The following is a 27205-nucleotide window of genomic DNA, read 5'->3' as shown; positions in this document are numbered from 1 at the left end:
CTGTAAAAGTGTTTAAAGACTTAGGGAAACATATTTCAACTTTTATTTGGAATTCAGAGGAAGAAGGTAGAGGCACACAGTAAAAAAAACTACTGTTAAAATCTCAGAGTCAAATATTCCAGAGTTCACTTTCATTCTGAAAGCCATATTTTATTTAACACAGTTTTTGTTGGACCCTGCACAGTGTTGGAGTTGTTTCTCAGAGTTGACCATCTTTGTTTTGCTGCAAGGGATATTTAAGGTGCTATTTTAACTCTGTCCACTAGGAATGGGAAAAGATATTGATTTAAATTTTACTACACAAAAGTACAGTTTTAAAGTCCAGAATCAATACAACTCAAATTCAGTCGCTGGTGGAAATGTACTTCCACCTTCATTCAGCAGAGGGCACAATATAATGTAGACCTAATCTGAGTATTACGTGATTTCCCTCACAGGCTGCAAGAAATATTGCCGGAGCTCAAACTGAGCACTGATAATTATTTTCTCAAAGAAACAGTAACCAGAGTGAGTCTTTATTTGTATGTTTAAAAGTTGAGGTATGGCGACCACTCACGAGCTAAATGTGTGTTGGGCTGAGGAGGCGGGCAGTTTGAGCACTGCGCCATGATCAAAGTCATCTGGGTGCTTTTTTTTTTAAACCACTTTTTAGCCCAACTGCGTAACCCTAGGTGACACTACATGTTGGTGGTGGTGTTATAGTATTTGAGTTTTCTTAGCTGGTCCTTCAATTTCTCAGCAACCTGTGAACACCTGGGGCAGAACTGGGGACAATTACTTTCATTAGCAGTTTAAATACAGACATTTGCCTTTTTCTGAAGATTGGTGACAGTTGACTGTTGCTTACATCAGGGTCGGATCACTTTAGCCTCACATCAGACTACTTGGCATGAGCATGGTCACGTTGTGGTTGATGTGTAAGATGGCATTTTTACTTAAGATCGTTTACTGCAAACCGTTCAGTCACCCTGGTTACCACGCACAATGCAAAAGCAATTACATTTTCAGACAGGCACGGTGTCATCTGCATTTATCCGTCCTTTTATGTGTGTGTGTGTATGTGTGTGTGCATGTATGTTATAAGAACCACTGAACTTTAGGGCATCAAACTTCTCAGGTATAAACCATATGGAGGATCAAAGGTCAAGGTCAAGGTTACAGAGGTCAAAGCTGCAAGTGGTACAATCTTATACGTTGTGACTGCATAAATATTTAACCCAAGAAAAATTATTGCACTGACAAAAAAAAAAAAAAAAAAAATCTCATCACGAAATAACTGCCATTGAGCCAGAGTTGAATTGGAATTCAAGGTGAAAATAGCTGAATTGTCTGACCCTATTTTGTCTTAGTTTTGTTCTTGTTAGTAACTGTGTGGCTGCTGTTGCTCCACTATGATAGCAATCGTCCCATAGAAAATGGGCAACAGACACGTTACACCTTGGTAAAACAAAAACAAAAAAAACAAAAAAGGGGGGGGGGGGAACTCAACTCATGGCACAGAAATCTTTTTTTCAAATTATAGCAGGGAAAAATATACACACTCAGACACTGACTAACATAAGACCCTGCCATCCATCACCCAATCAGGTAATAATATTTATCTTCTTATTTTTAATTCATAGCTTGTGTATTTTGTATCCAGTCTAGTTATGTTGGAATAACATGTTTTCTATATCCCAAAAATGTTAATTCAATAGTAAGATTCTTCGGCCGCTCCCTTATTTTAACTCGGGGTCACCACAGCAGATACAAAGTGAATCTGCATGTTGATTTGGCACACGTTTTATGCTGGATGTCCTTCCTGACACAACTCCATATTACATGGAGAAATGTGGCAGAGGCGGGGTTTGAACCGGGACCCTTCCGCACTAAAACCAAGCACACTAACCCCTTGGCCACCACCCCTGCCAAAAAAAAAACATTAATAAAAATGTGAAATAAAATCAAATCAAACTGAGTAAACTGAAACACTATGACCAGGCTAATATTTCAACAGAAATTACCTCTTGACAAACAAAGACAACCACAGCAATAACAACAACAATAACAAATATATATAACTAAAATAAATAAATATGTCCTCGTTAAATGAATTAATCTCTTTTTTGTAATGTACATTTTGTTGAGAGAAGCCACAGAATAAAATAAAACACAAATATCATAAAATCTTGACATTTGGAGAAAAGTCTGTGCACAGAAATCAAACTAAAACATAGTTGTATTTTTATGTTACCTGCTGATGATGACACCGAGGAGGAGGGACCTGCTGGTGGATTTGGGCTTAATGGATCCAAAGACAGCAGGTCGTTATTCGTTAGTCTGCAAGATGACAGAGTCAGACTTTATTACACTGTGAGCAAAGTAGCTAAAACACCACATTTGACATAGAGGAAAAGAAGGCAAACTCAATAACAAAAACCATAATGTTCGTGTTTTCATGTCGGTTGTCTGATACTTACTCAAACGATGTTGGCACTCTGCTCTTTGCCAGTTCATCGCCTGGAGTGAAAACACACAACATTTGAGCTCCATCTGACCCCCACAGGGTGACGGCCTCAAATATACTGTCCCATCAAGGAAAAGATGAGAGAATGGAAAAAAACTAACATACAGTACTGTGCAAAAGTCTTAAGCACCATAATCTTTCTGTATAAAAATGCCCCCAACCCTTTAGATTTTCTTCCTTCAGTAGTATGGCAAGGCCAAATTTTTAAAAGTTTGATTTTAAAGAACTCATTAAATACTGACAACTATATTTCATTGGGGAAAGTAGTACATTAAAGAAAGGCAACAAACCAGTTAAAAAATGAACAAATAATGAATTCATGAACATGATATTCTTGCAAAAAAACAAAACAAAACAGGATAGTTTACATCAAATAAGTAATTAATTTTAGTTAATTAAAAGTAGTCATGAGATATTATAAAATAATTTACTTTTACATATGATCTTTATGATTTTATTTAGGGCTGTAACAAGATTATTTTCATAACTGTCTAATCCTTCAATTTTCTCCATTAACTGATGAGTCGTTTGTTCCATAAAATGTCACAAAATGGTGAAAAAAAGTTGATTTGTTTCTCACAAAACTCAAGATGATGTCCTCAAATGTCATGTTTAGTCCATAACTTAAGAGGAGAAAACAGCAATGAAACCAGAAAATATTCACTTATAAGAAGATGAAATCAGGAAATTTGGACTTCTTTTTAAAAAGAATTACCGGTAAATAAAACGATGACATTAATATGAAAATAGTTAATGATTAATTTAACAGTTGATCCATCATCCATATTCCTTGAAGCTGTAATTTTACTTCTATCCTGCCTCAGATTTTTGCAGAGTACTGTGCATACATATGAAGTTGTGAGTGATTTATTGTTAATCAAACCATCCGTCAGAGTCTCTCACCAGAAGACTTTTTGCCAAAAGTCACACTTAAATTCCATCACACCTTAAATCCCCCAAACAGAGGTTTTTAAATAAAAAAAGTAAGAACCAGAAACCTCTTGTGCACAGCAGAATATGTGCACACTGCACAGTTATGTAGTTTCAGTCAGACACATTATATTTTCTAAGTATAACTTTCAATATTTTTTGCACAAATATTACAAAGGTTTAAATAAACTGCCTGAATGTTGTGGTAACATGGTACAAAGAGGTTTGGGCTATTTTTTGTAAAAGAAAACAAACTCAATACAGACTATCAGATGGTATTTAGTTATTTTACGCCCCCTTTGTAAAGTGTTACCTTGCATCCCAAAGACCCAGATAACCAACATCAAGCAGTATTAAAACAGCAGACATAAGACACGGGTGATTTCTTTGTCCCAGTGTATGAAAACTGAGGTAATTTGTTAAAAAGAAAATCATTCTGAAAGTAAACAGCAAGAGAACATGTGTCAGGTATGTTAACTGATGTCAGCTGGCTACAGCAACCGTGTGAAAGGTTCCTGAGAAGGGACAAAGGGCAGATATGTGGAGTTGAGGAGAAGGTTACAGGCTAACCACCGCAGTGAAAACATACTCACGTCTTTGAGCCTTAGAATTTATTGTGGGTACTCCTGAGATTCCTGAACGTATAAAATATATATATCTATCAATATCATTTCCTATCAGAAACTCAAAGGAACACTCCTCCGAAATTGCTAAAGTGCTAAAACCAAACAAACAGCTCCCCCACATCGTTGTTTTCAGCCCCATGGGACTCTGGGAGGAAAGGGGGGGGGGGGGGGGGGAGATTACAGTACATATGAATGTGTACAGTTTCAAAACAAAGATAGTGCCACAGAGCTGAAAACTCAACACTCGGCTGGTCCCTCAATCTTGTTCCACAGCAAAAAAAGTGAATAATATTGTAATTTTAGCTCCATATCAACATTGCAAGTTGTAAAAGAAGAAAAAAAGACTCAACTCCAGCACCGGCGGGTTAAGAACCGGTGGTGCGTGATACATACTTGTAGGTATAACTCCACTTACAGCATTTTTCAAGCACTTGGGAAGAACCCAAATACAACAAAACACAAAACAGCCTGCCAGTTAGCAGGAGGGAAAATATCATCTCTGACATCTCAAAATACAAACATCTAATTAAATGATTAATCTTATCGTACCTTAAGGGAATTATCCCTCAAGCGCACATATATAGAAAAAGATCTGTTATTTACTTTTACTCTGTTATATGTTGGCTTTGGCCACATCTGTGGATTTTCCTTTTTAAAGACAACCTCTTTAAAAACAACACCGTCCAAGAAAAACGGAGTTGAGAAGTTGTCCAGTCAACCCCCCCTTCACAGTCACTGAGATACAGAGGTTGGATGGAGAGAGAAAATACTCACTGGACTGGTTCCTCCGCATCTGTCCCTGAAAAACAAAAACAGACACCGGCTAATTAGAAACGTGGTTGATTTTCTCCTGCACTCAGAACATTGCTCGAGCTAACATTTCAAGACTAACATGACATAAAATCTCAAAAATGTAACACCGACACCCTACATGCTTTTAACACAGACACTTTAGCCAAAGTATTTTAGAGCCGCTAAAGTTACACTCTAAGCTGTCAACACTTTGGATACCTGTAGCCATGCTGCCTGACAAGAGACGCAAATTTAAATACATGAAACCGAAGTGCAATTCGGAGGGGGGGGGGGGGGGGTGGATGCGAATGATGCAAAACTAAATTATAAATTTTTCCCAGTGGTGTCATTTTCCATTTCAAATTTAAAAAGGCAGTAAATCACGACTCTGCGCTGAACTCACACATACCAGACGCTAAACTTAGGGTGAAAAATTCAGCAGCACAACCCCATCTATCCAAGCCCATATAACCGCCGGTAAGGGACAACAGAGAGCGTGGCCCCAATATTTCACCCAGCTTCCATCACAGAGCCGAACCAGGACATAAATCCGCCATGTCGTGCTGCGTTGTTGTTGTGGGCCATCGACCAAATGGAAACTTAGAGCATCAATTTCAATAAAGAATTTATTCACATAAACAGAAAGGTTGGGGGTTCATCAGAGTGGGGGAGAAAGAGAAACACGGGGAAAATGGGTTTAAGGAACACAGCTAAAGCATTTAACCGCCATCGAGCTGTGAGGCCAGAGTTTAGTCCCACAGGCGCTAAGCGGCAAATGGGTTCAATTACAGCTCTTGCTGGCCACACACACACACACACACATACACATACACACACTGCTCTCTCAAGAAGAGTGCAGAGGGGAACAAACAGGAGGAAAAATGAATAAGGGAGGAAAAATGAGCACTGGGGAAAAAGAAAATATCTCATTAATTTACACCAGATGATGCACTGTTTGTCACCACCTTAGATAGAAGTTTAAACTACCGAATGTTTTGCCTAAAATGGTTCATCAGTATGCAAGCAAAGTAGAAAGAAAATCTAACACCAAACAACAAAAGTACAACATAGTGATGATTCCAGTATTTAAATCTTAACTATATTCCAGCATAGAACCACCAGTGAACTACTGCCATTTATTTATTTATTTAAGATTGTTTTTGAACTTTTGGGATGCAAAAATAATTTCAGGGTCGAGTCTGAACATTAATCAAAACCAAATGGAGAGAGCAAAGTTATAAGTTCAATACAGACATGTCTCCTCCCAAATTCTGTGAATAAATACAAAGCAATTCACTGCAAAATCCATCATTACATACTACATGGAAGAAAACAAACACTGGTGCGCCTTACGACACTAATGTCGATAAAAATATCTGTAAATAACCAGAATGGACACTTCTAAAATAAATAAATGCAAAAAGAAAGAAAGAAAATTTAGCAATCTGCCAAAATCAAAACTAAGGGAAAAGTCCAAGCTGGGCGGATGAATTCATATTTATTTAATGTGCAAGTGGCGAAAAGAACAAAAAACAAAACAAAACAAAAACCCACACTTGCTGTCTTTTCTGATAAAGTGCAGCTTGTTTGCTGTTCCACAACTATTTTAACAATAATGACAACAACAACAGCTGCAGCAACAGCTCAGTGTCCACACTGTGTGTCAGCACACGAGAAGCAGTCATTTTCTATTTGAACAGCACAGACTGTTTTCACAGAGCAGCGGCTCAGACACGAAACGCAGCGAGCTGAATGAATGAAGGGCTTCGTGTCTGAGGTCACCCATCATGCCAGTGTGTGTGTGTGTGTGTGTGTGTGTGTGTGTGCGCAGAACTACAAGCTACTGACACTTACATGAAAACAATTACTGTTTCTGAATTAGTTTTACTTCTTCCCAAAACAAAAAAAGGCCGTTGTGGTCTGTTCCACAATGAACAGATTTCAAAGAAAACAAAAGAACATAAAATATGTGCAAACAGGAAACTTACTGAATCGGAACCAAATCTGGCATATGAAATAACTTATGTGTAACTGATTTTAATATAAATACAGGAGAGCGTCAAGAAAAAGTGAGTGATGGTGAGTGTATCAGGCAGGGATGATGTGTATAAACTGAGTGAGAGTCAGGTTCCACATTCTCCTGTTGCCCTCTAGTGTTGCAGACGCAGAGCAGACTGCAGCACGGCGGGGTAGCAACAGATTTGTGATTTTTGTGCAAGCTCACTGCAGACCTACTGAGGTTGTAGACGACAGGGTAATGTTTCCGATTGAGGCCTTGAGCTCTTCGATGGTTGCTCTGTTCTGAAGCACGCCGTTGTTTGGCTGAACGGGCTTGATTTCCACATGGAACTTCCGGGGTTCCTCTTCATCCTCAGAGTCGCTGGACGAGAAGAAGGAATTTTCTTTGGCATGTGAACAAAATGGTTAAGGCGGACAGTAAGAGTAGGAGCAGCGCAGTGACGGGCAAAATGGGTGTGGAGAAAGCAAAAACAAACGGAAATAAATCCTTTGCCACTTACAAGCGGGAAAGTGCACCATGCTGAAATAAATAACATCAAAACAAAGAAAAGGATATCATTTTCATTTATTTCTGGTCTGATGCAGAAGCCCTCTGAATCCACTTGGGGGACATTCTACAAAAAAACAAGTAGAAACTCAAAAATCACAGAATGAACACATTGTTCTAAAAACATTAATTGTATGATTATTATTATTATTATTATTCACAAATAAATTTAAACAAGTGGAAGTAATAATAAAAATACTGATGACAATAATAATAATAATAATAATCATAATAATGATAGTGTGTATATAATAACAAAAACCTAAACAATTTATAAATACATTAAGACAGTAAATTAACATTAAAAATTATGTAATTAACATGAATTAAAAGGGCTGAGTTCTTCTTCTAAAAACTGTTGAGCTCTAAGGTTCTAAAAATATTCTATACTTGCATGCCGTTCCAACTCATTATACAAACTTTACTTAATTTATTACCACCCTTAAAAAATGTCAGCTACCTATTTTATAAACACTACCCAATCTAGAACCATGGATCCCCATGGGCAATGCACTAGTTAAATAATAATAATCATAAAAAAAACATACCTTTTATTTAATAATAAAAAAGGCCAGAGAAAATCTGCACTTGGTGGTGTAGGTAAATACATAACAGAAAAATGAGAGTGACTGAGGCCCGTTATATAAGGCAAAATATACAACAAATGAATTTTTCAATATTAAGTTCAAATGTTCACAAAAGCCACAATCTGGATCAGATCCGTATCAAGTTTGTCAGGCAATAGTGAATGCCGGTTTGCACCTCACTTTCAAATATAAGATTGATTGGGGACTTCTGATTAAGATATAATGTAAAATATATATTAAATTGGGTTTAAATGTGTTAAATTTAAATGGTCACAAACTGTAATCTAGATCAGATTCGGATCAAACTTTGTCAGCTGATAAAGGATACCATCCTGTATAACATGCACAAATATGAAAGAAATTTGATCTTTTTTGACAGAGTTATGAATGTCTGAAAATTCATTCAATATTTAAGGATGGGGATTTTTCCAATTTTCCAAGATTTTTTCTAACTTTGACCTTTGACCTTGAAAATGTATTCATTCTTGCCAATCAGGATATGAATCTTCTGTAAAAAAAAAAAATTCATAACAATTTATGAAAAATTGTGGATTACAGGCTTCACAAACAAAAACAAACAAACAAAGAAACGGGTGAAAACATAACCTCAATCTTAAGTGAAACAGTCTTGGAGACATCTTGTTTTGAATCCGATCTAAGAGGAAAGAAGCATTTTGACCAACCATACTTTTAAGATTTTTAAGCTGCAGTGTTATTTGTAAAAGTACAAAGACTTCAAATATGAGTCAAAGAAAATTCAAAATGAGTTTTCTCATCTAATTTGAAGATCTTATTAAGAAATTGTAAAAAACAAAAAAACAAAAAAAACAACAACAAAAAAAAAAAAAACAGTTTTCATGAAAAATAAATAAAACAAAACTTCCACCCAACTTCGTTGGCAGAGGTAATAAATATAAAAATCGGCCAATGGAACAAGTAAACATTCACTAGATTTCTTGAAATAAGATCTTTAAATTAGTTGAGAAAACTAATTTTGAGCTTTATTTTATTAGTATTAGGAAATGTTGCATCTTTTACAAATAACAGCAGCTTAAAATCGTATGGTGAGTAAAAAAAAAAAAAACTGTTTTACAGAACAAAACATTGAATGTAAAATATAAAACTCTTAAATGATAGATCTTTCTATTGTTGTAATCCACTGCCAAAGTTAAACTTGAGAAATGTGTTCACTTTAAATAATTTACTCTGCATCACATAAGAAAATGTCTCCATTTTTTAAATCTTCTCAAATCTACTTAGCTATCTTAATTTCAAAACTCCAGTCTAAATGTGAATATATATTTACTCTGTGTGTGTGTGTGTGTTAGCATCCTTACAGCATTCTGGATATCTATGGCCCCAAAGTATCCTGGGAGAGCGCCATTAGCAGTGTTCTACAAGTACAACAGAAACGTGAAAGAGGAATTTTTCCACCCAATGCTGTTTGGAATCAAAATAACGTGTAAGAAATTAAATATCTCCTGAAATATCAATACAAAGAATGCAAAATTATACTCACAGCAGCTTCAACTTCTGTAGACTCCCTGGGGGGAAGGATTTGTCAGAACACAAAAAAAGTCGTTAAAATGACATCAATAAAATCGTGTTGATTGACTGAAGGTGCAAAAGTCTTTACTTACGTAGAGTCTGAATCTTTATCTTTCCTACGCCCAGGGATGCCAAATGCTATCCTCTTTCTGGGTTTGGCACCTTCATAATCAAAACAACATATTTTTAATCACATATTTAAAATATGGATTTTGGGCAGCATGGTGACCAAGTGGGCAGTGCACCTGCTTCCAAAAAGAGAAGGTTCCTGGTTTAAGACCACCTGTGTCTATTCTCCACATAATGTGGAATTACATCAGAAAAAACTTGTCCCAAATCATTATGCAGAAATGAAAAGGGAGAGGTCGAACGCTTAGTTTTGTTTTCATTTGTCTTAAAAAAATGCTGCAAACATGCAACATTATGTCAGTGAAACATCAAACTTGTAGAATATTTGTTAAGCTGTCATTTGTTTGGCATCTTGTACACTGGAGCAACTTACCTTCAGTTGCAATGGCTGTATTGCACTCCTCAAACCTGATGGGCCCTAAGAAGAAAAAAAAAATAAAAATAATATCAATTGATTAAGTAAGGGAAAAATAGGGCCAAAGACATCCTGCTGAGAATGTCGTGAATGTTCATCACACAATAATCTCATACGCACAAACTGGAAAATACACTTTGGCAAACACACAACAAGCAGTCTGGCACGTGGTGATGTAGAATGTGCACATAAACGAGGTTAGGCTGATCCCAGAGGGGTCAATAGCAGAGTCAAATGCGTGTCTGGTGGCACTCTCAGAGATGCAGCACTTCCTCCTGGGTGTTTCTCACAAACACACAGACAATATAGCTTAATAAATAAATAAATCCCCACCTGGGGCACACAATTCCCTGCACTAATAAACCCTATCAAAAAACGAAAAAAAAAAGAAAAAGAAAATACAGCCTCAGCACTCACAACAGACAACCGGCGCAAACACTCAAATGACACAGAACCAAACCAACCGACATGGGATGAAGTTATGAACACTATTACAATAAGACCAACAAGCCCATGATTATATAATTAATGTTTAAATTCACACAAAAAAATGTGCTGTGAGGGGTAAGAGATGCCCACTCCTCCTCCTCCCTCTGAGGCTTAAAACGGACACAGGCAGAAAAAAACTAAACAAAATAAATCAGTGTCAGTGACGCTATACCCACGATTCAGCTGAAGAAAATCATGACATATTGCAAATAAAATTCTTTTTAAATGATTCTTTTCAGCATTTACACTGTTGTGTAAATACACTTTTTAATGAAACCTGAAGTACCAGCTGATATGTTTATAGCAGTGTGTAAACTGTCTTAGATAATTTACACAGAGCTGTAAATATTGTTGATGGTAGTTGCGGTTCTCTTATAAAATCCTGGTGAGGTGTCTTGTTTTAATTTAATTAAAATTAGAAATGGCAGGACAAGAAGCATTTTTAGTGATTTTCAGGTTACACTATTAAAAAAGTCCATATTTTTCCTAAAAATTCAAATTATACATTTCTGTAAGGAAAAGTGTGAACAGTACATAGATGTAAAAAGTAAACAAAACCATGAAAATCTAAATCCATCATGAACTGAAGGAGAAGCACCATTTCTGGAAATTAAGGATGGGCAGCCATGCACACACACTTTCCCACCGGCAGATCGGTGAGACCCACTCATTCAAGTAAAGAGCGGATCACACTCACATAAGATGCTGCACATAAGGAGAGACTTCATGTTACGGGCTGGCTAGGCCTGGTGGGTCAATTAATTTAGAGGTTGGCATAAAGCCTTAACAATGGTGAATTCATGTAACCACCAAAAAATAAAAAAAATTACACTGCTTCTGAAAGGGCGCTCCCATAATCAGAAATTTGTTGTATTCTAATCATGACCAATCTAGAAAGCATAAATATTACAAAATGCAGACATCTGACATGTTTGCAGTTATTTCTTTTAAATCAACGCAAAATATATAACGCATCTTCAACATAAATTTACTTTTATGCTTATCAAATCCAATCACAAGGCATGAATCACAAACATTTGACAAATCTGTTAGTCTCATCAGTGAATGTGTATTACTACAGTACCACCACTAGATGGGGTAGTAATGAATCGTGCCTTGTTGAAGTGTTTATCCTCTTCTCCACAGAAGTAAGGAAACAGTATCAGAATAAAATCTTGACAGATAATATATTTCCAGGAGAAATCAATGTATTTCATGTTCCAGTATATTTAATATAGCACAAACAGATGAGGCACCTTTAGAAAACAGGTCAAATCTAGGCATGGGTCTCCCATGTGCCTTCTGGCAAACTGTAGCTCAAATCATTTTAAGAAAATCTTCCTCTATACCTTGTAGTTGTAAGATAGAGAGAACGAGACCAAAAGAGAGTGACAGAGAGTGACAGAGAGAGGCCTCTGGCAATATTTCTGACACACTAACATGTCCTGACCGGAACACAACAAAGATAATGATACTTTTACTCATAATGTACACAGCACCAGTGGTCCAATGCAGTCTACACGGAGGACGCCAGTCATGAGCAAAATTGACACACGGTATGGTGAATGTAATGCTTAGTGAAGTGCAGAAAAGCGGCGAGTCACGAGAGGCATGCATCGTGCCAAGTGAAGTGGATAAAGTACACCAATGACCGACCTACTCTACTGTGCAACATCAGGCCTCTTCACTGCCAGCAAATACGCAAACGCAGTTTCATGCCAATCATAAGAAAGCTGGCATGCTCATTCACAAAGTTTCTCGCTCACAGATGCTATAATTTCACTCTTCCCCATTCAGATAGTGAACTGAGATAAGAAAGATGAGAATACTTCAGTTCATGAGGTGTAGGTACTGAAGAAGAAGCCATAATCTCATTTCAACACAACATTTTTCATTAACTACATCAGTAAATGATAACAATAAACAAAATTTTGAAAAGTACACAAAGAAGATGATTACTAGAAAATAACACTATGTTTCTTCTTTATTCAAGGTCTGGAAATTGTAACAAAAAGCTGCACTGGAAAACCTAAAGCCCAGGAGTTCTACTATTGCATCTGACAATATTTATGTACCACGACTGCAAACATCTAAACACCAGACGCATGAATATTACCCAAATCTGCACAGACATTAGGAAATGTTTAAACATCTCCTAAACAGACAGATGACTTTGTTTATACAGGGGAAGATGTTTCTTTTCTTTCTACTCTCTGTGAGGGAAGCACGCAGTCATGCATGAGCAGAGGATGGGTTTTTAAATTGCATGTGCTTCACATGGCACCGGGAGTGGGAGAGGGGCGGAGGTGGGTTTGCGTGTCTGGCCCACCGCCAGTTGACAGCTCAGCTGGATATCGGTGAACACTCCAAACTCCCTCTGCCTCGCAGCGTGTCACTTTGGGATTGTTTCCGCAATAGAAAGTTTATTCAACCTCTCTCTCTCTCACCGAAGGCACCGGACCGGCCAGCCGTTCAGCTATTTAATCAGAGGACAGACAGGTTATTTTTCTGACAGGGCCGCAGCTTCTGCGCAATTCCTAATGAACAGCTTGATACAAAATACAGTACAGTACAGTGTGCAGTATTCCCGTTTTACATGAATCATATTTCAAATGACTATTAGCAAAAGGACTGAGATATGAAAACAGAGCTTCAGACCTTTTACATTAACTGTCAGAGCAGCTAACACACAACAAGAATGGTGTGTGTATGCGCGCGCATGCGAAAGGGAAACAGGAGGGGAGCTAAAGGAGTCTAAGGATTATTCCCTTGATTACTGTGGCACGGCAAAGTTTACACAAGACTCACTGTTGAGCTCTGACCTCCTGAAAAGGTTGCTTAGTCTATGAGTCCAGCAAAGCCCTGTGTGTCACATGCTTACTAGAAGGCAGTGGCTACGGGTACGGACCAGTATCTACAGAGACCGTTCTAAAGATACGGAGGGTGTCTTACCGACCAGTCAGCATGCGCAAATTGTCCGTACCCATACCATATGCGGCTAAAGGTCCGGCAAGGCTTCAAAACTCATCCGTACATTGTCTGTATCTTCAGTGAACCCATGGAGCAGTATATGAGAACTAGAGAGCGCAGTCCCAATGCTGCACACTAAACGAAAATGTCCCTTCATGGACAGCGACATGACGTCTCCTAACCGGGCAAAATATTGATGAAGTACCCGGATGTTAATGCATTTGACCTGGATATCGAGCCAGTAAAATTAATTTACATTAAATTATGTCAGGAAAGTATTAAACTTACTCTGACAAACACATTCCCAAATATTAGTGTTGAAAGTTACACAGATCTGCACTGTTCAAGCTGCTGAGCTGAGGCGTCCTGCTGCAGCTGCTGCTGTGTTCAACGTAGCGCGACTCCGTACCTTTAGCAGTCCCGCAGAAGATACGGCTGTACATACCCGTAGCCACTTCGTTACTAGAATGCCAAACCTGCCTACATTTACAGCACATTGATTCCAGTTGCTCCTCTCAACCCTCTTAATGTGGAAATAAAACATTCTCCCAACTATTTGTGATGGGAAAATAGGAATGGTGTCTCTGGCAAATTTTGGGACCTCATGTTGTAAATGTATCACTCATCGCCAGGGGGTTTACCACCATTTTCAAGACTGCTGAAGATGGACCCCTCCTTCAGAAACCAGTCTTGAATCCTGGGGCAAATGTTATGCCCGTTTCCAATCTGGCATTTCTACTGAAAATTCAAACCAACTCCTGACATATTTGTCAGAGAGTGATGTGTTTGAACCTTCTGCAGCTGGTGTTCAGGGTGCATCTTATATAGCAACTGCATACACAAACGTAGTAATCAATGTACTGGCTCTCAGTGTTTAGTTTGTTCTCTTCAATAATATGTCATCGGAGATCTTTAATGTTGCTCATGAGGTTCATCAGGGGCTCATTCTGTATTTAGCACTATTCCTGGTGTGTAAGATTATTCATAGCTACGGGACTGATTTTCATTGCTATGCTGATGATTTGAAGTTGTATATACAAGTGCTAAAAGGAAAGGGGTCCAATATTTCTCAGCTGGAGTCCTGTTTATTGCAGCTAGAGTTGGATATTGTTTAACTCAAAACCAAGAAAACAAAACCAATATGATTATCGGGCCTGGTAACCCGAGATGCCTAGGTCATCATTTCACACAATCTTTGGGCACCCGCTTAAGTCAGCCCAGTGATGGAGTTAAGAATCTTGGTGGAGTCTTTGATCAGTCTTTTTCTTTTGATGTGCATGACAGAGATGACTCAGCTTGCCCATTTTCACTTCAGAACTATTGCAAAGATTAGACTGGAACTTCAAATTTTCGTAATACCCCAGTGACAGCTTCTCTTCACTGGGTACATGCTAATGTGAGGGCAGATTTTAAGTTTCTATTGTTAATTTATAAATAAAGTTAAGAATAAGGTTAGAAAGAAAATGCCAAGTGGTAGAGTTTTTGCATGCCATGAGACACTGTGAAAGTTTATCAGATGAAACCAGGCAGATGTGTTTCCTTTAAATTTTTTAAGGTCCGACTCAAAATCTACCTTCACTTAGATCAGAGGTCTCAAACTGGTTCCAGAAAGGTCCGAGAGGGTGCAGGCTTTCTGTGCAACCACCCACTCCAGCAGGTGATGTCACTGATTGACTGATTTCACCTGCTCAAAGTGATGTTAATCAGTGAAATCACCTGCTGAAGTGGGTGGTTGCACAGAAAGCCTGCACCCTCTCTGTTGTGAAAGTGTCGTGACACGGACCCACAACAGGGGGCGTTAATGAACGGACAATGGATAAGCCAAAAAGTAACAATTTAATGTTGTGAATCGCACAACAACGTACAGACAATAACAATATGGTGGACTGTCAATCATACACCAGGTGACGATCCCTCAGATAAGGACACACTCCAGGAAAACGGCTGCAACAGAAGTTCAGGTTATTACACACAAAGTGTCAGTCAGCAGAGAAATTACCTGAATGGTAGTTGATTTCTCGGCGAGAAGGTGGAGTTGCAGTCCGGTCTTTGTAGTGGTGGTGATGGGTGACAGCTTGTGTTGATTAATGACAGCTGTCACCTCCAGCAAAGCCAACGCCCTCTCGTGCTTGAAGCCCGCACTTCAAGCAGGGCGCCATCTTGTGGTGGTGGGCCAGCAGTACCTCCTCTTCAGCGGCCCACACAACACTCTCGGCCCTTTCTGGAACCGGTTTGAGACCTCTGACTTAGATGCTTACAATGACTGAGGGAGTGTAACCTGAAGCTGATTTTATTTGCATCAGCGATTCACACTTATTATTATGTTCAGACATTCATCGCAACTTACCTGGTCTCTCTTTGCCCGTTCCTTTACTTTCAGCCAGGTTCTGTATTAAACTCTCGACTGAGGTATTCTCAATGTTTCTCACAAATTCATTGTGTACCTTAAAAACACACAAAAAATGATATTCAATTATACTTAAATTTTCAGTCTTGTCGGGAGAGTCTTATCGGATTATCGGAAGTGTGCCCACCACTGGTGCTGCAATGAACCATGTGATTTGTAACAAATCACATTGTGAGCTAACGAATTCATTGTTTGCCTGTTTACAAGTGTACATATTCTAAAATTCTGGGACTTGGTTGATTACTTTACAATACAAATTATGTATAAAGTTAAAAGTAAACTGCTGCCACATGTCCAGGATCTGTTTAAACTGAGGGACTCCAGTTATAATTTGAGAGGAATTTTATTGTTTGAAAAATCAAGGATCCAAACTACTGCAAAAAGTCATTGTGTATCTGTCAAAGGTGTTAACATCTGGAACAACTGTCCCGACAACATTAAAGTACTTAGTACGTTAGTAAGCTTTAAAAGACATTACAAGAATAACAAAATTGCATGCTATAGTTGAAGACTTAGGTCTATTGCTTTGTTATTACTTTCGGGTTTGTGTGTTGTGTGCCAGTATTGTCTGATTATATTTTGTAAATTTGAGTTCATTGACTACGTTTGCACGTTTTTTCTTTTTGGTATTGTCATTGTGTGTGTATATATATATATATATATATATATATATATATATATATATATATATATATATATATATATATATATATATATATATATAGAGAGAGAGAGAGAGAGAGAGAGAGAGAGAGAGAGAGAGAGAGAGAGAGAGAGAGAGAGAGAGAGAGATAGATAGATAGATAGATAGATAGATAGATAGATAGATAGATAGATAGATAGATAGATAGATAGATGTGTGTGATTGTGTAGATATGTATTTCTGAAATTGTTTGTGTGTATATGTTTGTTCATTTTTAGTATAAGGGGTGGGTATTTATAAGCTCTGCTTCTGCCCTCACCCTTTCGGCCACGCAGGACTTTTGCAAAGTTGCTTTATGAGTTTTTTTTGTTTGTTTTTTTGTTGTTGAATTGTGTGCCGAATAAACTCATTCACTACATTCATTCATTTATTTATTCATTCATGGGAGTTCGGGGTTTTAAATGTTATTGTGGTTCATGTTAATTTAAAAATGTTGTTAGGGTTATTGATTTATTGTGTTTTTGTAGGTCAATTCGTTGAGTCAGTTTAGTTAAGTGTCATGATGCTTCTACCATGAGTGACTTCAGGGTCATGTTGCTGTTACCATGAATGAAAACTGTACTGCGTTTGATATCTTCCTCCATGTCTCTGTTTGTGGGTGTGCACAAACAAAAGCACCTGCTTGCAGCAGATTGTAGAAAACACAATAAGCTCTGTGTTTGCATGCGTATAACTTCGATCAAGGACAAACTGGGGAGATTAAGCTTATAAAAAATGAACTTGTACTTCAACAACCTGTTTCTGTAAATGTAAGTTCATATGACACATGAAAGATAAATTAAAACCCATAGCTTGTCTTTGGGCAGCACGGTGTCTTAGTGGTTAGCACTGTTGCTTCACAGCAAGAAGGTCATGGGATCGATTCCCACCTGTGGCCTCTCTGTGTGGAGTTTGCATGTTCTCCCCGTGTTTGCTTGGGTTCCCTCCAGGTACTGCAGTTTCCTCCCACATCCAAAGACATGCATGTTAGGTGAAGTGGAAAGCTTAAATTGTCCATAAGTGTGTGTGCAGGTGTGAATGTGTGTGTTTGTCTATATGTGGCCTTGCAACAGGCTAGCATCCTGTCCAGGGTGTACTCCGCCTCACACACTATGACTGCAGGGAAAGGCTCCAGACACCCCATCACCCTTAATTGGAGTAAGCGGGTATAGAAGATGGATGGATGGATTCATTTTAAGAACCGTGCCCTTTGTTTCATGTTATAGCAGCTCATTTGAAATTTTATGTTATGGTTGTTATATATTTTCATGTATATTTTCACACCAAACATCATTCTGAACACATAATATAAAATGTTCTTTAAAATGTTATACAGTGCATCTGGAAAGTAGTCACAGCTCTTCACTTTGTCATGTTACAGCCTTATTCCAAAATGGATGAAAGCCATTTTTTCCTCAAAATTCTACACACAATACCCCATAATGACAATGTGAAAAGTTTTTTGTTTTAGATTTTAGGCCAATCTCCAACCTTCCTTTTCTCTCAAAGATTCTTGAGAGGGTAGTTGTAAAACAGCTAACTGATCACCTGCAGAGGAATGATCTATTTGAAGAGTCAGGTTTTAGAATTCATCATAGTACAGAAACAGCATTAGTGAAGGTTACAAATGATCTTCTTATGGCTTCGGACAGTGGACTTATCTCTGTGCTTGTTCTGTTGGACCTCAGTGCTGCTTTTGATACTGTTGACCATAAAATTTTATTACAGAGATTAGAGCATGTCATAGGTATTAAAGGCATTGCGCTGCGGTGGTTTGAATCATATTTGTCTAATAGATTACAGTTTGTTCATGTAAATGGGGAATCTTCTTCACAGACTAAAGTTAATTATGGAGTTCCACAAGGTTCTGTGCTAGGACCAATTTTATTCACTTTATACATGCTTCCCTTGGGCAGTATTATTAGACGGTATTGCTTAAATTTTCATTGTTACGCAGATGATACCCAGCTTTATCTATCCATGAAGCCAGAGGATACGCACCAATTAGCTAAACTGCAGGATTGTCTTACAGACATAAAGACATGGATGACCTCTAATTTCCTGCTTTTAAACTCAGATAAAACTGAAGTTATTGTACTTGGCCCCACAAATCTTAGAAGCATGGTGTCTAACCAGATCGTTACTCTGGATGGCATTTCCCTGATCTCTAGTAATACTGTGAGAAATCTTGGAGTTATTTTTGATCAGGATATGTCATTCAAAGCGCATATTAAACAAATATGTAGGACTGCCTTTTTGCATTTACGCAATATCTCTAAAATCAGAAAGGTCTTGTCTCAGAGTGATGCTGAAAAACTAATTCATGCATTTGTTTCCTCTAGGCTGGACTATTGTAATTCATTATTATCAGGTTGTCCTAAAAGTTCCCTAAAAAGCCTTCAGTTGGTTCAGAATGCTGCAGCTAGAGTACTGACGGGGACTAGCAGGAGAGAGCATATCTCACCCGTGTTGGCCTCCCTTCATTGGCTTCCTGTTAATGCTAGAATAGAATTTAAAATTCTTCTTCTTACTTATAAGGTTTTGAATAATCAGGTCCCATCTTATCTTAGGGACCTCGTAGTACCATATTACCCCATTAGAGCGCTTCGCTCTCAGACTGCGGGCTTACTTGTAGTTCCTAGGGTTTGTAAGAGTAGAATGGGAGGCAGAGCCTTCAGCTTTCAGGCTCCTCTCCTGTGGAACCAGCTCCCAATTCAGATCAGGGAGACAGATACCCTCTCTACTTTTAAGATTAGGCTTAAAACTTTCCTTTTCGCTAAGGCTTATAGTTAGGGCTGGATCGGGTGACCCTGGACCATCCCTTGGTTATGTTGCTTTAGACGTAGACTGTGTTTCATAATTATTGTATGGCCTTGCCTTGCAATGTGGAGCGCCTTGGGGCAACTGTTTGTTGTGATTTGGCGCTATACAAGAAAAAAGTTGATTGAAGTTGATTGATTTTTGCAAATGTATTTAAAAAAAAAATCATAAATCACACGAAGAAAATAATTTAGCCACACAAAAAAATGAAATAATGACTGCTGATATAACTGATGGGGAACTAACAAATGCAATGACTAGACTAAAATCAAATTAATCACCAGGATCAGATGGGTATACAGCTGAGAGGTATAATAAATTTATAGATGAATTAACACCTGTACTTACTTCCTACATTGAACTGGGTTTTAAAAAAGGTGCAAACGCTGCCCAGATGGAAGGAGGCGATCATATTGGTTATACCTAAAGAAGGTAAAGATAAAGTGGAGTGGGGATCCTATCAACCAATATCCGTTCTTAACGTAGATTACAGATTATTCACCTCAATTATGGCCAGACGAGTAGAGAAGTTCCTACCTACATTAATACATAATGACCAGACAGGCTTTATACAGCAATGCCAAACACAAGATAATATACAAAAGACATTACACATCATAGATCATATACAAAAAAATAAGACTAAGGCAACAGTGATAAGTGTAGATGCGGAAAAAGCATCTGATTTGGTTAATTGGGATTTTCTATATAGGGTTTGACATAGGTTTGGCTTCGATGATACAACTGTTAAAACTGTACAGGCATTATATGACAATCCTACTGCCAGAATCAAAATAAATGGATCTTTATCAAAGAGCTTTATCCTGGAAAGAGACTCTAGACGGGGCTGTGCATGGTCACCTCTACTTTTTACATTATATTTGGAACTGCTGGCTCAGCACATTAGACAAAGCAATAACATTAAGGGAATCTTTATAAAAGGTACAGAGTATAAACTAGCCTGCTATGCAGATGATATTTTAGTGTACTTAGGACAACCAACATATGCTTTACCTGAATTGATGAAATCATTTGAGCAATATGGTAAATTATCAGGATACAAAGTTAATATAGGTAAGACTCAATTACTTGCATATAATTATAATCCACCAGATGTAATTAACAATGAATACCCATGGATATGGCAAACAAAATCTATCAGATATTTAGGTATAAACATTCTGCAAGATTTATAAAAATTATTTGAATGTAATTATGTTCTTGTATACAAAAAGATTAAGGAAGATATAACCAGGTGGAGTCTAACTCCTTTTCTCAATTTTTCTTCAAGAATTGAATCTATTAAAATTAATATTTTACCTCAATTATTATATTTATTTCACACCCTACAATAGAAATCAATCAATGCCATTTTAATGAATAGGAAACATGTTATCAAGATATATATGGTGAGGCAAGAGGTCTACCTTCTCTCAGAGATTATTTTCTCACAACACAGATAAGATAATTATATGCTGGTGCAATCCTATATATAATTCTCAATGGAAAAGTATAGAAGAGAAAATATGTTCCATTCCCATACAGGCAATTATAGCTGACACTAATCTACAAAATTACATAAAAAGTATTGACAATCCATGGGTGAAATGTACTCTTAAAATGTGGAAAGCTATCATAAAACATAAATTAGAAGGGGATATAATAGTTCTTAAATGGTGTGCATATGACTCAGACTTCATGCCTAATAGATTGGATACTAGATTTAAGGACTGGACATTTAAGGGTTTGACAGCTTTATGCAAACTACTGAAACGGGGAACAATGCTTAGTTTTGATACAATTAAAGAAAGATACCTTTTAGAAAAACAAGATTTCTACCGCTATCTGCAGATACGACACTGTAATACGAAAATGAAAAATGTCTCAGAAAAGGTGCGTTTTATAGAAATGTTTAGGAAAGCATATAACGCTGATACTAATGGTAGAATTTTATCGTGTGCATAAAAAGGCTTGTCCAACCTTAAAACACAGTCAACTACATACATTAAAGAAAATGGGAGCAAGAAGGAGGATTAAGTATATCTGAGGAGGAATGGACAACAATGGGGAGATATCATTGGAAATGTACTAGTTCACAGATCTGCAGGGAATTCAGCTGGAAAAATCTGGTAAGATATTTTATTACACCCGCTCAGAAATCCCACTACGACGGAGCTCCCCCTATATGTTGGAGAAACTGTGGTAACCAATATGCCACCCACCACCATGTTTTCTGGGACTGCCCAGCTATCAAGGACTTCTGGAGAGAGATACACATGGGTCTACAAGATATTTTCAAGAATGCAATGCCTCTCGAGATGAAGAAATTTACTCCAGAAATTGTAAAAAAAAAAAAAACATTTATTGAACATTTTGTTGGTCGCAGCTAAAAAGGCATTAACCAGGAAATGGTTATTACACAAAAGTCCAACTTTAACTGGATTTATGGACATTACAATATGGAAAAGATTACAGCGTGTGTCAACTATAAACTGGAACACTTTACCTCATAGTGGATAAAATGGATCCACTATGTAACACCTCATAGGCCTGATTTTTTTCTCAGATCATTAGTTAAGTTGTAACGACAGTCTACTCCCTAAATGTTTTGGCTGTTTTTGTTTTTTTTAAATACTGCTTTACAGCATTTTGTGTTGGGGGATGTGTGCTTTTAGAATGATTGTAAATTGATGTTGACAGTATGAGGATGATGAACACACAGCAGCTACAGCGTAAGTTATGTATATATTTGGCACGAAATGCTAATAAAAAACAAATTACACACACAAAAAAAGAAATCACATGTACTTAAGTATTCACAGCTTTTGCCATGAAGCTCAAACTTGAGTTCAGGTGCATCCTGTTTCCACTGATCATCCTTGAGATGTTTCTGCAGCTTAATTGGAGTCCACCTGGGGTAAATTCAGTTGATTGGACATGATCTGGAAAGACACACACCTGTCTACATATAAGGTCCCCACAGTTGACAGTGCATGTTCCTCTTCTTTTGGCTGTTCCCGTTAGGGGGCGCCACAGCAGATCAATCGTTTCCATCTCACCCTGTCCTCTGTATATTCCTCTGTCTCACAACCACCTGCATGTCCTCCCTCAGCACATCCATAAACCTCCTCTTTGGCCTCCCTCTTCTCCTCCTGCCTGGTGGCTCCATCCTCAGCATCATTCTCCCTATATACCCTGGGTCCCTCCTCTGCACATGTCCAAACCATCTCAATCTCACCTCTCTGACTTCGTCTCCAAACCATCCCACCTGAGCTGTCCCTCTGATATGTTCATTCCTAATCCTATCTATCCTCGTCACTCCCAAAGAGAATTGCAACATCTTCAGCTCTGCCACCTGTCTTTTTGTTAGCACCACTGTCTCTAAGCCGTACAACATAGCTGGTCTCACTGCTGTCTTGTAAACTTTCCCCTTCACTCTTGCAGATATTCAACAAATTCAGATATTGAACAGATATTCTACAAATCACTCTTGCCACCTTTCCCAACGCATTCTACCCTGATTGCAACCTCGTCTTCACCTCTCTATCACACTCTCCATTACTTTGGACATCTGAACCCAAGAATTTAACCTCATCTACTTTCACCACTTCGATTCCTTGTAACTACACTATGCCACTGGGCTCCCTCTCATTCACACACAGGTACTCAGCCTTGCTCCTACTGACTTTCATTCCCTTTCTCTCCAGAGCATACCTCCACATCTCCAGGCTCGACTCAACCTGCTCTCTGCTTTCACTACAGATCACAGTATCATCTGCAAACATCATAGTCCATGGAGACTCCTGTTTGATCTCATCTGTCAACCTGTCCATCACCATCCATCACCACCAGTGTACAAGAAAGGACTCGGAGCTGAGCCTTGATGTAATCCCAACTTCCACCTTGAATGAGCCTGTCATTCCTACTGCACATCTCAACGCTGTCACACTATCCTTGTACATGTCCTGAACTACCTGTTATATGGCTGGGGGGGCCTGGCTGCCGGTTTGTTTCTGTTTTTTGGTTTTCCTCCCAGGTGGCTTGCGTTTGGGACTGAGTGGCTGTGTTGCTGAGGCTGTCAGGACCTCACCCTGATCACCTGCGACTCGTCAGGACTCACAGCTGTGGTGCATCTGGATGGATTGGAACATGTTGGCATTTAAGACTGGAGTGCACAGTGTGTATTTGCCAGAGACTCGACCTTGTGACCAGACGGGTGAGATCGTCGTCTCGGGAGCCATCTCATCAGCAGCGGATGCTGAGAACGTCCAGGTTTGATGCACAGTCTGTGAAAGAGGAGGGGGTGAGGTCTCACGCTCGTCAGCACACTTCCTGAGGTACGTTAGATTTTGTGACTAACAGTTATACAGTCAGTAAATGTGGTGTCCCTCACACCTTATTATATTGAGCTGTTTGTTAGTCATGTATCAGCTTCCACTGCGGTGGAGTTTTGTGAACTGGATGTTCCATGCCTGCAGGTTGGGAAGCTGATCAGTAATCAAGCCAGGAAGTGTTTGCTGTTTGTACACCTTTAAGTGTTCTGTGTGTAGAGTGTGGACTCACATAATGGTTCCTTCTTTCACAGACTCGGTTTGTTGCGGCCACCTGGGGGGTGTCGGCGGGGTCCTTGGGTCCGAAACAACTTCTGGCTCCGGACCGTTAGCGCTGCTGGGAGCGCACCACGCCAGGCCGCACCTTTTTGTTGTTATATTATCACTGTTATGTATTAAATTCAGTTAGCCTTTGTACCGTGCTCTGCTTATTTCATACTGGGTCCTTCAAACGCTGGTCGGTTCTCCGAGCTGCATCCGACACATAACACTACCCTCACATACTTCTCTGCCACTCCAGACTTCCTCATACAATACCATAATTCTTCTATTGGCACACTGTCATAAGGTTTCTCTAAATCCACAAACACACAATGTGACACCTTCTAGCCTTCTCTATATTTCTCCATGGTAAATGCTAAATGAACTGCATTTATATAGTGGTTTTCCTTCTGCATCAGATGCTCAAAGTGCTTTACAATAACACCTCACATTCACCCTGATGTCAGGGTGCTGCCATACAAGGCGCTCACTACACACCGGGAGCAACTAGGGAATTGAGGACCTTCCCCGAGGGCCCTTAGTAATTTTCCTGTCAGGATGGGATTTGAACCACTGGTCTCAATCCCAACGCTTAACCGCTAGACCATCACCTCCCCAACTGAGTACTCTCAGAGCAAACACTGCATCAACTCCACTGAATTCTCTGCTAGAAATTTCCATGCATCCTCTGGAATGTCACCTGGACCAACTGCCTTTCCACTCTTCATCCTCTTCATAGCTGCCCTCACTTCTTCCTTACTAATCTCTTGCACTTCCTGATTTACTCTCTCCACATCATCCAGCCTTTTCTCTCTCTCTCATTTTCTTCATTCATCAGCTCCTCAAATTATTCCCTCCACCTTCTCAACACACTCCCCTCGCTTGTCAGCACATTACCATGTGCATCTTTTACCACCCTAACCTGCTACACATCCTTTCCAGCTCTGTCCCTTTGTCTGGCCAATCGGTATAAGTCCTTTTCTCCTTTCTTACTAGTCAACTTCTTGTACAGCTTGCTATATGCCTTTTCCTTAGCTTTTGCCAATTCTCCTTGTACTCCTGTTTAATTTCTTCATCTCTCTGACTATCTCAATTATTTTTTGACAACCTCTTTTTTTCATGTCATTTGTGGTGTCATTATGTCATTATCGAGTGTTGTGAGTAGAATTTTGAGGGGAAAAAATGAATTTACTCCATTTTGGAATAAGGCTGTAACATTTAAAAAATGTGGAAGAACTGAAGGGCTGTGCATACTTTCCGGATGCACTGTATTGTTGAATAATGTACTGCTGGAAAGCCTTAATACAAAAACTTAGAATAAACCTCCATGCTTTAATTTAATTCATTACTGTAATATGATCATAAAGACCTAGCCCGTGTGTTGGTGGCCCTGTATTGTATAAACAGCATTCTGCTTTCAACTACCTCCCTTGTACAATGCTTAGGTAATAAAGGAACAGGAAAGCTAAGAAAAACATCCAAAAGTTTTTAGAGAGCTAGTTTAGGTGAAATGTCTCTGGTTTCACAAACCTAATGTGACCTCTTGTTATAATATTGTATGACTATGCTGCATGAACTGACTCCAACCACATCAGATGAGTTACATTTGCAGATTTACTTTGCAACAGGGCACTAAACATTAGGGCTGCAAATAATGAGTTTCTCCTTACCAAGCATGTCAACATGCATACTCAGCGGGGCGTTGGTAAGGTTAGACCTTACTCTTGTGAAGGGCCTTGGGGCAACTTATGTTGTGATTTAGCACAATATAAAAAAGCGGAATTGAATAGTAAAAAGCGGAATTGAATAGTTGATTATCCTTTGGTAAATTTACTAGTAACAAAAAACAAAAACAAACAAAAAATTAAAAAGGCAATCATTAAAAAAGGGAAGAAAACCTTGGCCTCTTCCTGAGAGAAAAAAAAGAGAGAAAATATAATCCTAACATATTTCATCGGGCTGTAACTAACAGTTATTTTCATTATCACTTAGTCTATTGATTATTTTCTGAATTAATAAATTAGGTATTTGGCCTATAAAATGTCAGAAAATGGTGAAATGTCCTAGATCACATCCTCAAATGTGTTTTGTTGACAAACCAAAGATATTTTACTGTCATAGAAGAGCAAAGAAACCAGATATTCACATTTAAGAAGCTGAAATCAAAATTTGGACATTAAAAAAATAAGACCCAAAACAATCAATCAATTAGACTAACTGCTAATGAAACACATGGACAACTTTTTCACATCCCGTAATGAAGAAAACCTCCTCATTGAGGTTTGTATCTGTCATTGTGAAAATGATTTACTCTATGACCAACTATATTAAATAGTCTTTTCACACTTTGAATTTACTTATTTTGCCTTCTAATTGTAAATGAGAGTAGAACTGAATGTTTGCTTATCAGTACAAATTGCTGTGCTCTCATGTTGCCTTTTCTCTTTAACCTCAACCTAATGTGATAACGGTAATGTTGTCTGTCAGAAGCAACCAACACTGAAGACTATTTGTCAGCTAATCAAAAGTTCTTATTAAACTGCCTTAAATCTTTTAACTCGTACGGAACAAAAAGGAGCGAAGAAGTTAGTCTGGTTCAACTCCTGTCTTGACATATTAGAACTGTGGGGCCAAGCACTCAGCAGGAGTTCCTCTTTGCAGCTTTGACTGAACCAAGCTGTTTTCAGTGGATCTGTGCCGCCATCTATGGACAGTGTGGACACTGCCATATTATCAACACACAACAGCCAAAGAGTAATGGGAATGGCAATGCAGATGTGTTCATTGTGGGCTATTCTCTGGCACATTAAGTGTGATTGCTGAATAAATAATTCAAAGGATATCTGTGGTTAAATCTCAGTGAAGATTAATGTGACAGCCAATGGTGTTTGAATGTCCTCATACAGCTAAATTTGACACTTAAAAAAAAAACAAAAAAAACTATGCACACTTTTATGGACACAAATCACTTAATTTTCAGACAGTATTTGGGAAGTCTGTGATCTTCTGAAGATGTCTCAGACCAACCCAGTCTCACAGACTGTCGTGATTCTGCAGCAGGAAATATACATTAATCTATTGGTTCATCATATTGTGACAAAAAGTGCAAACTTTTTGTCATGGCAGCACAAATTCATTGTAATTCA

At 38.4% G+C, this 27205-nt stretch overlaps 1 protein-coding gene across 9 annotated transcripts in view; it reads right to left on the bottom strand.

Moving 5' to 3' along the window:
• fcho2 (FCH and mu domain containing endocytic adaptor 2) overlaps positions 1-27205 on the bottom strand; it is a 107582-nt gene that overhangs the window by 22587 nt on the left and 57790 nt on the right. For 6 of the 9 annotated variants that reach the window (XM_034193056.1, XM_034193059.1, XM_034193060.1 and 3 more), the window contains exons 8-18: positions 15906-16002; positions 10058-10102; positions 9648-9717; positions 9527-9551; positions 9345-9401; positions 7430-7487; positions 7090-7265; positions 4837-4861; positions 4030-4071; positions 2460-2499; positions 2234-2319 (exon numbers count right to left, since the gene is read on the bottom strand). In XM_034193056.1, coding sequence (XP_034048947.1) covers positions 2234-2319; positions 2460-2499; positions 4030-4071; positions 4837-4861; positions 7090-7265; positions 7430-7487; positions 9345-9401; positions 9527-9551; positions 9648-9717; positions 10058-10102; positions 15906-16002 — 721 coding nt within the window. The remainder of the gene's footprint in view (positions 1-2233; positions 2320-2459; positions 2500-4029; positions 4072-4836; positions 4862-7089; positions 7266-7429; positions 7488-9344; positions 9402-9526; positions 9552-9647; positions 9718-10057; positions 10103-15905; positions 16003-27205) is intronic. The other 3 variants (XM_034193058.1, XM_034193065.1, XM_034193064.1) reach the window with 1 other exon arrangement.

This window comes from Thalassophryne amazonica, chromosome 17 (genome assembly GCF_902500255.1).
Source record: "Thalassophryne amazonica chromosome 17, fThaAma1.1, whole genome shotgun sequence".
NCBI classification, from domain to species: Eukaryota; Metazoa; Chordata; class Actinopteri; order Batrachoidiformes; family Batrachoididae; genus Thalassophryne; species Thalassophryne amazonica.
The sequence above is the reverse complement of the archived record's forward strand: the minus strand, read 5'-3'. Positions and strand labels throughout refer to the sequence as shown.